General features: G+C 47.9%; 1 protein-coding gene across 1 annotated transcript in view; it reads right to left on the reverse strand.

Moving 5' to 3' along the window:
• Positions 1–14,357, reverse strand: part of fank1 (fibronectin type III and ankyrin repeat domains 1) — a 77,487-nt gene that overhangs the window by 11,737 nt on the left and 51,393 nt on the right. The window contains 2 exon segments of the mRNA XM_072477620.1: positions 12,349–12,514; positions 12,773–12,838. Coding sequence (XP_072333721.1) covers positions 12,349–12,514; positions 12,773–12,838 — 232 coding nt within the window.

The raw sequence follows: 14,357 nt of genomic DNA on the forward strand, positions 1-14,357 counted from the left end.
AATGATGGTGTGTGGAGAACTCAACATGTTCCTCATTGAACAGGAAGCAGGAAACACCCTTAAGCTGCTGGATCAGACACTTAAATATGCTAAGTAGCAATTAACTGACAATTTAACAGAGCAATCTGGCTTTCGTAGCCAGCACACACATTTCCTGGTCTGTGTGGATCTCACCAGGGTCTACTGGGCAATAGGACAATTGGAGATGGTGAAGCAGTGAGATTTACACACTAGATTAGTGAACCTCAATAGCTGTGGTCTTGCCTATGGGAAATACTTTTATTGCTTCACTTGTCTTGAGAGTATGATTTCCCTGACATACAGGAACTTTTAAACAGAGAACATACAGTGCAGAAGGAGGCCATTCGGCCCATCGAGTCTGCACCGATCCACTTAAGCCCTCACTTCCACCCTATCCCCGTAACCCAATAGCCCCCCTTAACTTTTTGGACACTAAGGGCAATTTAGCATAGCCAATCCACCTAACCTGCACGTCTTTGGACTGTGGGAGGAAATCACGGAGGAAACCCACGCAGACATGGGGAGAACATGCAGACTCCGCACAGACAGTGGCCCAGTGGGGAATCGAAGCTGGGACCCTGGCGCTGTGAAGCAACAGTGCTAGCCACTTGTGCTACCGTGCTGCCCTAAATCATTTTGCTTACCTTGTACGTTACTCACCTTGGTCTAAGCTTAGTGGGCGACAAGTTAACACAGTGGTTAACACTGCTGCCTCACAGCACCAGGGACCCGGGGTCAATTCCGGTCTTGGGTAACTGTGGAGTTTGCACGTTCTCCCCGTGTCTGTGAGGGTTTCCTCCGGGTACTCTGGTTTCCTCCCACGGTCCAAAGACGTGCAGGAAAGGTGGATTGGCCATGATAAATTGCCCCTTAGTGCCCAAAAGGTTACGTTGGGTTGTGGGGATGTGGGGGGCCTAGGTGGGATGCTCTATCAGAGACTTGGTGTAGATTTGATAGGCCAAATGGCCTCCTTCTGGACTGGAGGGATTCTATGATTCTACTCCCAGAGTTTGTTATAGACTGAAAGCAGTTATATCAACCTCTGAGGAGAAACAGTAATGCCAACAGCAGCAGTGACAGCAACAACCACTGTCTTCCCCACAACCACACACACCCATTAACAGAGCTCCAGCCTGAAGCAGGGAAAACCCCCAAAGCAGAGTCTGAAAACAGAGGATCAGCTTCCTGACATGAGGGAGGAATAGCATCTCAGGAGCCTCAGTTCCTGGGCCATCTCATTGCTGACACCTGCAAACTTTAAGAACAAAACCTCCTTCTGTGACAGTTAAGTGGGCATGCACTGCCAGCAAACATCAAGGTCAGCAAAGCACTAAATTTCTTCAACTCTGCTAGGGAACATCTGCAAGATCTCAGAATCTGCAGCACATAAGTCATATCCCAATTCACAGATGCCATGTTTGCCGAGGTCACCCAAGATGTGCGATTTGATGCTGATGATGACAAATAGACATAGTGAGTTTCTGCCAGTGGGACACTGGCTGTATTTCCACGGGGGCAAGGAGCCAGAATGCACACAAATGGCAATCAAGGTGCCCTCAGATCATCCTAGAACGCTCATCAGCAAGAAGGGGTTCCACTCCTTCAAGGTGTGGATTGTTTATGACCACTTAATGCTTTTAATGAATAAGCAATAAATGCTGGCCTACATCCCGTAAATGAATTTTTTAAAATTATCCTAGAAACTGCCGTTACTCCTGCATACTGCACCAGTCAAGGCTACCACAGATTTTGCATCTCCAGGTGGATGGAGGCAACCTGGTTGATGATGTCTTTCAGGTGCCCTGTTACTGATGCTAAAGTGAGGTACAATGGGAGCCACATCACCACAAGGGCCATCATTGATCAAGGCATTGGCTGGCTGAAAATCAGATTCAGTTGCCATGGACAGATCTGGGAGTGCCCTTCAGTATGGACCAGCAAGGGTACTCAAAATTATTTTTTACGGGATGTGGACTTTATTGGTTAGGCCAGCATTTGTTGCCCATCCCTAATTGCCCATGAAAACGTGATGGTGAGTTGCCTTCTTGAACCGCTACACCCCATGTGGTGTAGGTACACCCACTGTGCTATTAGGGAGGGAGTTCCAGGAATTTGACCCAGCGACATTGAAGGAATGGCGATATATTTCCAAGTCAGGATGGTGAGTGTCTTGGAGAGGAACCACAGGTAGTGGTGTTCCCATGTATCTGCTGCCCTTATTTTTCTAGATGGTAGTGTTCATGGGTTTGTCGGTGCTGCCTAAGGAGCCTTGGTGAGTTCTTGCAGTGCATTTTGTAGATGGTACAAACGGCTGCCACTGTGCGTCGGTATTGGAGTGAGTGAATGTTTGTGGAAGGGGTGCCAATCAAGCGGGCTGCTTTGTCCTGGATGCTGTCGAGCTTATTGAGCATTATTGGAGCTGCACTCATCCAGGCAAGTAGCGAGTATTGTGGTAGGCTATATTAGGTGTATCGGATGTACCTTATACTGTAATATGAATGGTAGAACCTGCCTGCTGGTTCCGCCCAGCAGGCAGAGAATATGAGTCTGTGTTTCACCCACAGCAGTCATTCTGTATTGGAGCTGCTGGGATAACTACTTGTTCATTAAAGCCTTCAATTGGACTACAATCTCGCTTCAGTAGTGATTGATCGTGCATCAATTTAATGAACAAAATTGAAGAATGGCTGCTCTCCACATCAAGCCAGAGTGTCTACAAATCAACCCCCACGCGGCAAATGCAGCAGCAACTTTTAAACATTGTCTGGCATGTTTCAACGGGTACATCAGGATGGCCCCCACTACCCCCACGGAGGAACAGAAAATGCAAGTCCTCCACTCAAGGGTGAGCCCAGAAATCTACACGCTTGTCGAAGACGCGGATGGTTTTGAGGACGCAATGACTTTGTTAAAAGAGCACTACGTCCGCACTGTGAATCAGGTATACGCTCGGCATCTTTTAGCTACCAGATGGCAGATCCCAGGGGAATCACTGGACGATTTTTACCGCACATTGTTAGTGTTAGGTAGTGTAGCGCACAATGACTTACACAAGACGAGAAGCGATGAAGTCTATCGAGGCTTTATTAAGCGAGACTTGTTCCCCAGCAGCTCAGTTACAGAATGAGGCTGCGGGGAGAACTCGATCTCTTATACTCCGCCTTCTGGGCGGACCCAGCAGGCGGCAGATCCAACCAGGACCCGGGACCTGTCAGCCAATAGCCTCGGCTTCACAGGTACCATATTACCCCTAATACATACCACCACATTCACCCCTTGTTAAAAAGGAACCCGGCGGGGTGGTGGTTTGCATGGTGGTAGGGGTTTACAAGGCTGGCCCTGGAACAAATTTCGAACTGTGGCTATACATATTTAGCCCAACATTTAGCTAAGTACAAGTTTGTCAGAACTATTTACAATAAGGAAAGAATTTTTGTTTTCTTTTACAACAAAATTTGCTTTCTCGGTGTCACGCGGATTCCACGAGTCGAGCGGGCGGTCTGGTCTTCCTCGTTGATCGCCTCAGCCCCGGTGGTGGTGCAGGTGCTGGCTTTGGCGCTGTCGTCTCCGGGAGCGTTGCGCTGTTTGTTCCTGTTTTACTCCTGGGCGGGCACGGGAGGAGGACCGATCCCCCCGGGAAGGGGGCGGTCGTGGGGTGCGCCGGTGGCAGGGAAGGAGTGATCGGTGTTGGGGGTGCGTGCGTGTTGCCGGCGGGCGCCAGGTCTCGCAAGGAGACCGTGTCCTATCGGCCGTCGGGGTATGCCACATAGGCGTACTGCGGATTCGCGTGGAGGTGAACCCTCTCGACCAACGGGTCCGATTTGTGCGCCCGCACATGTTTCCGGAGCAAGATGGGTCCTGGGGCTGCCAGCCAGGTCGGCAGCGATGTTCCGGAGGAGGACTTCCTAGGGAAGACAAGGAGGCGCTCGTGAGGCGTTTGGTTAGTGGTGGTACACAGCAGTGACCGGATGGAGTGGAGAGCATCCGGGAGGACTTCCTGCCACCGGGAAACTGGGAGATCTCTGGACCGTAGGGCCCAGTAGGACGGTCTTCCAGACCGTGCCGTTCTCCCTCTACACCTGCCCGTTCCCCCGGGGGTTGTAGCAGGTCGTCCTGCTCGAGGCAATGCCCTTGCTGAGCAGGAACTGACGCAGCTCGTCACTCATGAAGGAGGACCCCCTGTCGCTATGGATGTATGCGGGGAAACGGAAGAGTGTAAAGATGGTGCCCAGGGCTTTAATGACCGTGGCCGCTGTCATGTCGGGGCAGGGAATGGCGAAGGGGAAACGGGAGTACTCGTCCACCACGTTCAGGAAGTATGCGTTGCGGTCGGTGGAGGGGAGGGGCCCTTTGAAATCCAAACTGAGGCGTTCAAAGGGACGGGAAGCCTTGATCAGGTGCGCTCTATCCAGCCTGAAAAAGTGCGGTTTGCACTCTGCGCATATGTGTCAGTTCCTGGTGACTGTACGGACCTCCTCAACAGAGTAGGGGAGGTTGCTGGACTTTACGAAATGGTAGAATTGACTGACCCCCAGGTGGCAGAGGTCCTCGTGGAGTGTTTGGAGGCGGTCTATTTGTGCGTTGGCACATGTGCTGCGGGATAGGGCATCGGACGGCTCGTTCAGCTTTCCGGGACGATACAAGATCTCATAGTTATAGGTGGAGAGCTCAATCCTCCACTTAAGATCTTGTCATTCTTAATTTTGCCCCGCTGTGCATCATCGAACATAAAGGCTACCGACCGTTGGTCGGTGAGGAGAGTGAATCTCCTGCCGGCCAGGTAATGCCTCCGTCATTAAAGCCCTCTACAGTATTTTTACCCTGTTCGGTTTCCCCGGCTACATCCATAGCGATAGGGGGTCCTCCTTCCCAGGTGGATCCGTCCTCCCACTGGCCCCATCCGGATGCGATGAAGCTGAAGACGACACGCTCCCAGAGCCACGGATGCCCGAGCCGACGCCAGCATCACCGCCGGGACTGCGTCGATCACAGAGGGCGACCAGGGCCCCCGACCGGCTGATAGTTTCATTGTAAAATGAACTTGTAAATAATTGTGTGGAAATATGTGTATTGCATGTAAAGGCACCATTGATCGTGCATCAAGTATTCCATCACACTCCAGACTTGTGCCTTATAGGGGGTGGACAGGCTTTGGAGTCAGGAGGTGAGTTACTCACCGCAGGATTCCTGCCTCTGACCTGTTCTTGTAGCCACAGTATTTATATGGTTGGTAAAGTTCAGTTTCTGGTCAATGGTAACTCCCAGGATGTTGATAGTGAGGGATTCAGTGATGGTAATTCCTTTGAATGTCAAGGAGCGATTGCTTGATTCTCTCTTATTGGAGATGGTCATTGCCTGACTCTTGTGTGGCACTAATGTTATTTGCCATTTATCAGCCCAAGCCTGGATATTGTCCAGATCTCCCTGCATTTGCACGTGAACTGCATCAGTGTCTGAGGAGTCGCAAATGGTGAAAATTGTGCAGTCATCAGCGAAAATCCCCACATGTGACCTTCCGTTGGAAGGAAGGTCATTGATGAAGCTGCTGAAGATGATTGGGCCTAAGAACGCTACACTGAGGAACTCCTGCAATGAGATAAGCCACCTCCAATCACCACAACCATCTTTCTTTATGCCAGGTATGACTCCAATCAGTAGAGAGTTTCCCCCATGATTCCCATTGACTCCAATTTTGCTAATGCTCTTTGATGCCATACACGGTTGCTCCTTGATATCAAGCGCAGTCACTCTCACCTCACCTCTGGAGTTCAGCTCTCGTCCATGGTTGGCTGTAATGAGGTCAGGAGCTGAGTGACCCTGGCAAAACCCAAACTGAGCATCAGTGAGGAGGTTATTACTCAGTAACTGCTGCTTGATAGCACTGTTGAAACCCCTTCCATCACTTTACTGATGATTGCGAGTAGACTGATAAGGCGGTAATTGGCTGGGTTGGATTTATTCTGCCTTTTGTGTACAAGACATAACTAGGCGATTTTCCAAATTGCCGGGTAGATGCCAGTGTTGTAGCTGTACTGCAACAGTTTGACTAGGGGTGCTGCAAGTTCTGGAGCACAAGTCTTCAGTACTATTGCCAGAATATTGTCAGGGCCCAGAGCCTTTGCCTTTCTTAATATCTCGTGGGGTGAATCGAATTGGCTGAAGACTGACATTAGTGATGCTGGGACCTCTGGAGGAGACCGAGATGGATTAACCACTTGACACTTCTGGCTGAAGATTGTTGCAAATGCCTCAGCCTTGTGTTTTGAAAAGATGAGCTGGGCTCCTCCATCAATGAGGATGGGGATATTTGTGGAGCCTCCTCCTCCAGTGAGTTGTTTACTTGTCCACCGCCATTCATGACTGGATGTGGCAGGACTGCAGAGCTTAGGTCTGATATGTTGGTTGTGGGATCGCTTAGCTCTGTCTATCACATGCTGCTATGTTGCTTGGCATGCAAGTAGTCCTGTGTTGTAGCTTCTACAGGTTGACATCTCATTATTCGTTATACCTGTGCTGCTCCTGACATGCTATCTTGCACTCTTCATTGAAGCAGGGTTGATCCCCTGGCTTGGTGGTAATGATAGAGTGGGGGATATGCCGGGCCATGAGGTTACAGATTGTGGGTGAGTACAATTCTGCTTCTGCTGATGGCCCATAGACCCTCGTGGATGCCCAGTCTTGAGTTGCGAGGTATGTTCTGAATGTGTCCCATTTAGCAGAATGGTGGTGACCCATAACACGATGGACAGTATCCTCAATCTGGGCTTCATCCTCACAAGGTATGTGTGGTGGTCAATCCTACCAATACTGTCATGGACAGATGCATGTATGGCAGGCAGGTCGGTGAGGATTTGGTTAGTATGTTTTCCTTATTGTTGGTTCTCTCACCACCTGTCACAGACCCAGTCTAGCAGTTATGTCCTTTAGGACTTGGCCAACTCGATCAGTAATGGTGCTACTGTGGCGTAATGGTTAGCACTGCTGTTTCACGGCGCCGAGGTCCCAAGTTCGATCCCGGCTGTAGGTCACTGTCCATGTGGAGTTTGCACATTTTCCCCGTGTTTGCGTGGGTTTTGCCCCCACAACCCAAAGAGGTGCAGGGTAGGTGGATTGGCCACGCTAAATTGCCCCTGAATTGGAAAAAATGAATTGGGTACACTAAAAAAAATTTTAAATGGTAAGACCGAGCCACTATCTGCCGAGGCGGGATTCAAACCCAGGTCTCCATAGTATTATCCTGGGTCTCTGGATCACCAGTCCAATAACAATACCACTGGTGGTCTGCTCTGCCTTGTACAATATGGTGCTGCAGAAAGGAATGGAGCTGTAGGAGAAGGAAGTTGTAGACCTTTCTGCATCCTCCGATGAAGAGGAGGAGGGGGAGTAGGAGCAGGTGGAGTCACAGAAGCATAATGTTGTTCAGAGTGGCTGCAGCCACAGTTTTGGCTGAAAAAGAAGCCTGTGATAGCCTTGTGTAGGCACAGTTCTGATAATATAGAAGCGTAAAGCCAAATAGCACCCTCTGGGCCCTATCCTACCTTCCCCCCGCCCCCCCCCCCCCCACCACCACCACCACCGCCCCCCCCCCCCCCCCAACCCCCTCACCAGCACAACACTAATCATTTCCATCGTCATAAATCACTCGATCACAAGCACACAATTCATGCCTACTCCATTCTGGGTGTATCATTCTGATGAAGTATTTTGTTCATTGGAGAATTGGAATTCAGCAAAGGAGAGGGCAAGACAAATAGGGCATCACTTAATTTTTTAAAAAATTCTTCATCTACAATTTCACAACTTAAAAAACACTGATTTAGGACATCCAAGTGAATCCCCTGTTCCAACAGCGAATGTTTTGGGTTAATAAGATCAGGCTAAATATTGTTTCAATCAAATGTGGACTAGAAAATAAAAGCTCTTGGGCTGTAGGGGGAAGCATATTGGCATGGATTGAAGATTGGCTAGCTGACAGGAAACTGAGAATTAATTACAAAAGTAGAGAGGTTATCCGTCAGTTGTATAGGGTATTGGTGAGGCCATCAGTGGGATTTTCCATTTGGGAGACTATGTTCTCACTCCGGATCGCACCAGATTTGTGCTCACGCTGGGAGCCTCAATCCTTTGCCATGCAAATCTATGCATGGCGAGGATTGTGGGGGGATAGGAAATCCCACCATCAGGCTGCCATTTTGAGCTGTTGGCCCAATGGCAAGGTCCGCGGATGGGTGCCCCTTGTCCCCGCAACACAATTCAGATTCAGCCCCCCTCCCCACCTCCACCGCCGCAATGCAATTCAACCCCACACAACGCAATTTAGCAACCCCTGGCTGGGATTTTCTGGGTCACCCACCTCCCTCCACAGCTGTGAAATTAACAGAAAGCACTTAACTGTCTTTGATGTAGTCGAGGAGCTGTTAATCATAGTTAAATGTTTATAAACTTGTGGTTAGTTTCACAACTGACTAGTTCATAGTCACTCAAGTGTGAAGAGAGATTAGTCAAATAATGTAGACAGCTGGATGTGTGGAAGCTGTCAATCACAGCCTAGTGAAAGCAATTTCACAGAGAGCTGATTGAAAGGCTTGCAGATTAAAGATCTGAGGGGATTTAAATCCAACTGACTGGTTTTCTCTTTCCAGGAAATTACAGGTGCTGCTTCCTCTACCTAAGCAAGCAAGATTATTGCACAGGTGAGTTTCAAATACAGAGTTTCTTTTCACTGCCTGTTTGGACTGCTCTCTAGCTTCCAGGCAGGGATCTCTCATGGGGGGCTTCCAGGCAGGGGCCTCTCATGGGCGGGACTTCCAGGCAGGGGTCTCTCTTATGGGAGGTCTCTGGTGGGGGTTTCTCGAATCAGGGGGTCTCTGGTGAGGGCCTGTATAATTAGGGGGTCTCTGCTGGGGCTCTCTAATTAGGGGTTCTCTGGTGGGGGTCTGTATAATTAGGGGGTCTCTGCTGGGGCTCTCTAATTAGGGGTTCTCTGGTGGGGGTCTGTATAATTAGGTAGCGAGGAAGGATCTAAAGAGAGAGCTAAGACGAGCAAGGAGGGGACATGAGAAGTATTTGGCAGGAAGGATCAAGGAAAACCCAAAAGCTTTCTATAGGTATGCCAGGAATAAGCGAATGACTAGGGAAAGAGTAGGACCAGTCAAGGACAGGGATGGGAAATTGTGTGTGGAGTTTGAAGAGATAGGCGAGATACTAAATGAATATTTTTCGTCAGTATTCACTCAGGAAAAAGATAATGTTGTGGAGGAGAATGCTGAGCCGCAGGCTAATAGAATAGATGGCATTGAGGTACGTAGGGAAGAGGTGTTGGCAATTCTGGACAGGCTGAAAATAGATAAGTCCCCGGGACCTGATGGGATTTATCCTAGGATTCTCTGGGAGGCCAGGGAAGAGATTGCTGGACCTTTGGCTTTGATTTTTATGTCATCATTGGCTACAGGAATAGTGCCAGAGGACTGGAGGACAGCAAATGTGGTCCCTTTGTTCAAAAAGGGGAGCAGAGACAACCCCGGCAACTATAGACCGGTGAGCCTCACGCCTGTAGTGGGTAAAGTCTTGGAGGGGATTATAAGAGACAAGATTTATAATCATCTAGATAGGAATAATATGATCAGGGATAGTCAGCATGGCTTTGTGAAGGGTAGGTCATGCCTCACAAACCTTATTGAGTTCTTTGAGAAGGTGACTGAACAGGTAGATGAGGGTAGAGCAGTTGATGTGGTGTATATGGATTTCAGCAAAGCGTTTGATAAGGTTCCCCACGGTAGGGTATTGCAGAAAATACGGAGGCTGGGGATTGAGGGCGACTTAGAGATGTGGATCAGAAATTGGCTAGCTGAAAGAAGACAGAGGGTGGTGGTTGATGGGAAATGTTCAGAATGGAGTACAGTCACAAGTGGAGTACCACAAGGATCTGTTCTGGGGCCGTTGCTGTTTGTCATTTTTATCAATGACCTAGAGGAAGGCGCAGAAGGGTGGGTGAGTAAATTTGCAGACGATACTAAAGTCGGTGGTGTTGTCGATAGTGTGGAAGGATGTAGCAGGTTACAGAGGGATATAGATAAGCTGCAGAGCCTGGCTGAGAGGTGGCAAATGGAGTTTAATGTCGAGAAGTGTGAGGTGATTCACTTTGGAAGGAAGGAATAACAGGAATGCGGAATATTTGGCTAATGGTAAAGTTCTTGAAAGTGTGGATGAGCAGAGGGATCTAGGTGTCCATGTACATAGATCCCTGAAAGTTGCCACCCAGGTTGATAGGGTTGTGAAGAAGGCCTATGGAGTGTTGGCCTTTATTGGTAGAGGGATTGAGTTGCGGAGTCGGGAGGTCATGTTGCAGCTGTACAGAACTCTGGTTCGGCCGCATTTGGAGTATTGCGTACAGTTCTGGTCACCGCATTATAGGAAGGACGTGGAGGCTTTGGAGCGGGTGCAGAGGAGATTTACCAGGATGTTGCCTGGTATGGAGGGAAAATCTTATGAGGAAAGGCTGATGGACTTGAGGTTGTTTTCGTTGGAGAGAAGAAGGTTAAGAGGAGACTTAATAGAGGCATACAAAATGATCAGGGGGTTAGATAGGGTGGACAGTGAGAGCCTTCTCCCGCGGATGGAAATGGCTGGCACGAGGGGACATAGCTTTAAACTGAGGGGTAATAGATATAGGACAGAGGTCAGAGGTAGGTTCTTTACGCAAAGAGTAGTGAGGCCGTGGAATGCCCTACCTGCTACAGTAGTGAACTCGCCAACATTGAGGGCATTTAAAAGTTTATTGGATAAACATATGGATGATAATGGCAGAGTGTAGGTTAGATGGCTTTTGTTTCGGTGCAACATCGTGGGCCGAAGGGCCTGTACTGCGCTGTATTGTTCTATGTTCTATGTTCTATGTAGCTGAAAATACGTGCTGCATCCTGAGAAATCATGGTCAAATGGAGATGAGGATGAATCTGCACAGGAAGGAGGATAGTTGTAAGAATTCTATGAGTAGAATTCGTTGGCCTCATTATGTATGATTGGCCAAGAGCCCAGGCTCATATAAGGATTATCTCAGCGGGTTCTGTTTTGAAAACTGACGGGACCTGTTGACTTTGCTTGATTGATATCTTTAAGCGGCTATAATAAGTTATTATTCCTGTGATCCTTTTTATCAATGTTTCAATGTTTATTTACACAATATTATGAGGTGCAAAGTTCTTGTAACCTCTGTTTTTGATACTTTTACAGGGTTGCAGGAACAGCAGTTTTTGTCAAAGGAAAATGTGGGAATGTGTACATTTATTTTCTGAGCCCCATTGTTCTTCAATTGGCTCATTGGTTCTATACATAGTGTACACTGTGAATGGACATGCAAGGGCTGCGCTTTGGAATGAATTGGCATCGAGGGTATGAGGACCTGTGGGTGAGGGCGTGTGTTGGCACAAGGTGACATGAAGGGGACAGAGGTGGCATGGAGGCATTGCAGGGTGTGTGGGGAGAAGATTGGAGGACCTAACAACCTTTAATACAGCTCGGATGAAGTCCTAAACAACCATTTCAGTGGTCGCCTACACTCTGCCGCCAGGGTCCAGGGTCAGTGGACCCCATTCCATACCATACACTTGCCCTACTCCCACCCCCCCCCCCCCCCCCCACCTCCCTCCCCACCCGAGCAAAGTTCCCGACAGTTGGGGCAAGTATGGCAAGTCAGGAAATTTCCCCGCCTGTCATACCTGCCTCGGTAGTGAAAATTCAGCCCAAACTCTCTCAGGGTAACCAGCAGCCTGAATGATGGCCGGAGTGGCCATATGACCTATCTCCACACTTCATCTGTCCCACCTCCATTCCGTCCCCGCTGGCTCTATTCAGACTGGAAACCAGTCTTCAGTTAACTGCTACGAAAATCACAATTTTAGTCAGTTTCCCACCGAAGCTGAGTTTCTGACACAAAAAACAGATCTGGCTCCTGTTTACTGCTTCAGATTTGAAAATCCAGCCCAGTGTATCCATAAAGTTTGGGATATCTGTGCTGCAGAGTGAAACATTTTTAAAAGATTTTTATCAACAGGCGAGAGTATCAACTATTTCCAGCTCATGTACATCAAAACATTGAAAGAAAATCTCTGAATTCTTCCCAACTCAATGCTTCGCTATAGCCCGAGCAAAAACCCCCCTTAGTGCTCTTTTTTCTTGGTCTGTTTTGATGGCCCCTTTAAACTTTTAAATGAGAACTGCCACTTTTAGAGGAAAGTCACGTAGCAAAGACATGTGGAACAAATTAGGGCTTTTAATGATTCCATTTGTTTAACAATTATAAAGCTAGCTGGTTAATAAATTACATACCTTGCAACCATCTTTTATCATCCACTCAATCACATTCAGGTTCTCCCCATCTGTAGCCCAGTGCATGGCAGTTGAACCCCCATTGTCTCGGGATTCCCATGTAGCTCCAAGTCTCCGAAGGCATTTAACAACATCCAGGTGGCCAGCAAAGCAAGCTAGCATTAAGCTGTAACAGGAGAAGAAAGGGTATAAACTTTGGCTAAAAAAAGGTCACATATGATTTCCTTCCCCTTCGAGTGTTTTCCACACTTCAGAAACAGTATATAGAAAACACCGTATCTAAAATTAGCCTTGAAGATTAAAGCCACATTTTTAATATGATGTAAAATGAGCAGAATTTCATTCATCAGTAGATTAAACCTGGTTGTCAAACAATCTCTTTGTTGCCTTTCTACCATTTGCTTTATTCATTGTTTCACCTTACCCGTCTTTACCACTGCCATTCCTCTGATTGACATCAGCACCAAATTTGATCAGAATTTCCACCATCCTTAGAGAGAAGTAAGTGGACAAGTATTAAGACATGTATCACGATTGAAGAAGCTATTTTTTAAGCAGCTACTGCAGGACTAGTTGGATTTGTTTTTTCCTGTATGCTAGACAAATTAAGATCTATTCGTGTTTCCTTTTATATAACACATGTTTTATATGCACTGTTTTACTGGATATTGAAATTAATCTGGCTAATAGTAGCTCCCTCCATTATTGCAACCAAGATTGTATTAATGTGGGCAGTAAAAGGGCCTCCATTCTCCATATGTTGCTGCACTGTCGGTAAAAGATCAGGGCCTGAATTTTTTCTCCATTGGGCCTGCACACTCAGTGGCCATGGAAGCAGGCGTGAAATGCATTCATGGTGTGACCTGCCTGGAGTGCAATTTCACTCTGGCTGGCCAATTAATGGCCATCAAGCCTGAAACGCATGCTGGGAAAGGCTCAGCATTGCAGGAAGAAGGTGGGCGCTCCCACTCAGCGAGACAGCTGCTGCAGAGTTATCTCAGGGAACTGCAGACTTGTAAAATAAATTGCAACAGAAAATCATGCAAAGAGTGTCGAGGCAGCACATTCAAACACAAACATCAGTGTGCAGTCAACGTTTTAAATCTAATTTCAGCCATGACCGTTCATCCCGCCCAGGATCGAGGTTGCAGCTACAATGTAAAGACCCCTTGGCCAATCAGCCTGCACGGTAACCAGTAAAGCAGATGGGCCACGTAAAATTGAGATCAATTGGCTCTTTAATGGGCAAAATTGCTGATGTGATTGTCGACGGGCGCGCTTCCGACTCTCTCAGGCATCCACCAACTGACATCTTGCGCGAGTACTTGATGAGGTAAGGATGCAGACCAACATTTTTTCCTGCAATTTGTACACTTGCGGGTCAGGTACACACCCATTCGAACAATGTAAAATTCTGGGGCTGGATTCTCCGTCGGCTGGGGTTATACTATCGGCCTTCCAACAGCCAGCGGGAGATAGAGGAACAGATATGTAGGCAGATTTTGGCATGGTGTAAAAGTAACAGGATGGTGGGTGATTTTAACTTCCCCTATATTGACTGGGACTCACTTAATGCTAGGGGCGTGAATGGGGCAGAGTTTGTAAGGAGCATCCAAGTGGGCTTCTTGAAACAGTATGTAGATAGTCCAACTAGGGAAGGGGCCGTACTGGACCTGATATTCGAGAATGAGTCCGGCCAGGTGGCCGATGTTTCAGTAGGGGAGTAGTTCAGGAACAATAACTATAATTTAGTAAGCTTTAAGGTACTGATGGGTAAAGATAAGTGTAGTGCTCAGGTGAAGGTGCTAAATTGGGAGGAGGCTAATTACAACAATATTATTTTATTATTTTTTAAAAAAGAAATTAAGAGTACTCAATTCATTTTTTCCAATTAAGGGGCAATTTAGCATGTTCAATTCACCTACCTTGCACATCTTTGGGTTGTGGGGACGAAACCACGCAAACACGGGGAGAATGTGCAAACTCCACACGGACAGTGACCCAGAGCC

Source organism: Scyliorhinus torazame, chromosome 16 (genome assembly GCF_047496885.1).
Source record: "Scyliorhinus torazame isolate Kashiwa2021f chromosome 16, sScyTor2.1, whole genome shotgun sequence".
Lineage (NCBI taxonomy): Eukaryota > Metazoa > Chordata > Chondrichthyes > Carcharhiniformes > Scyliorhinidae > Scyliorhinus > Scyliorhinus torazame.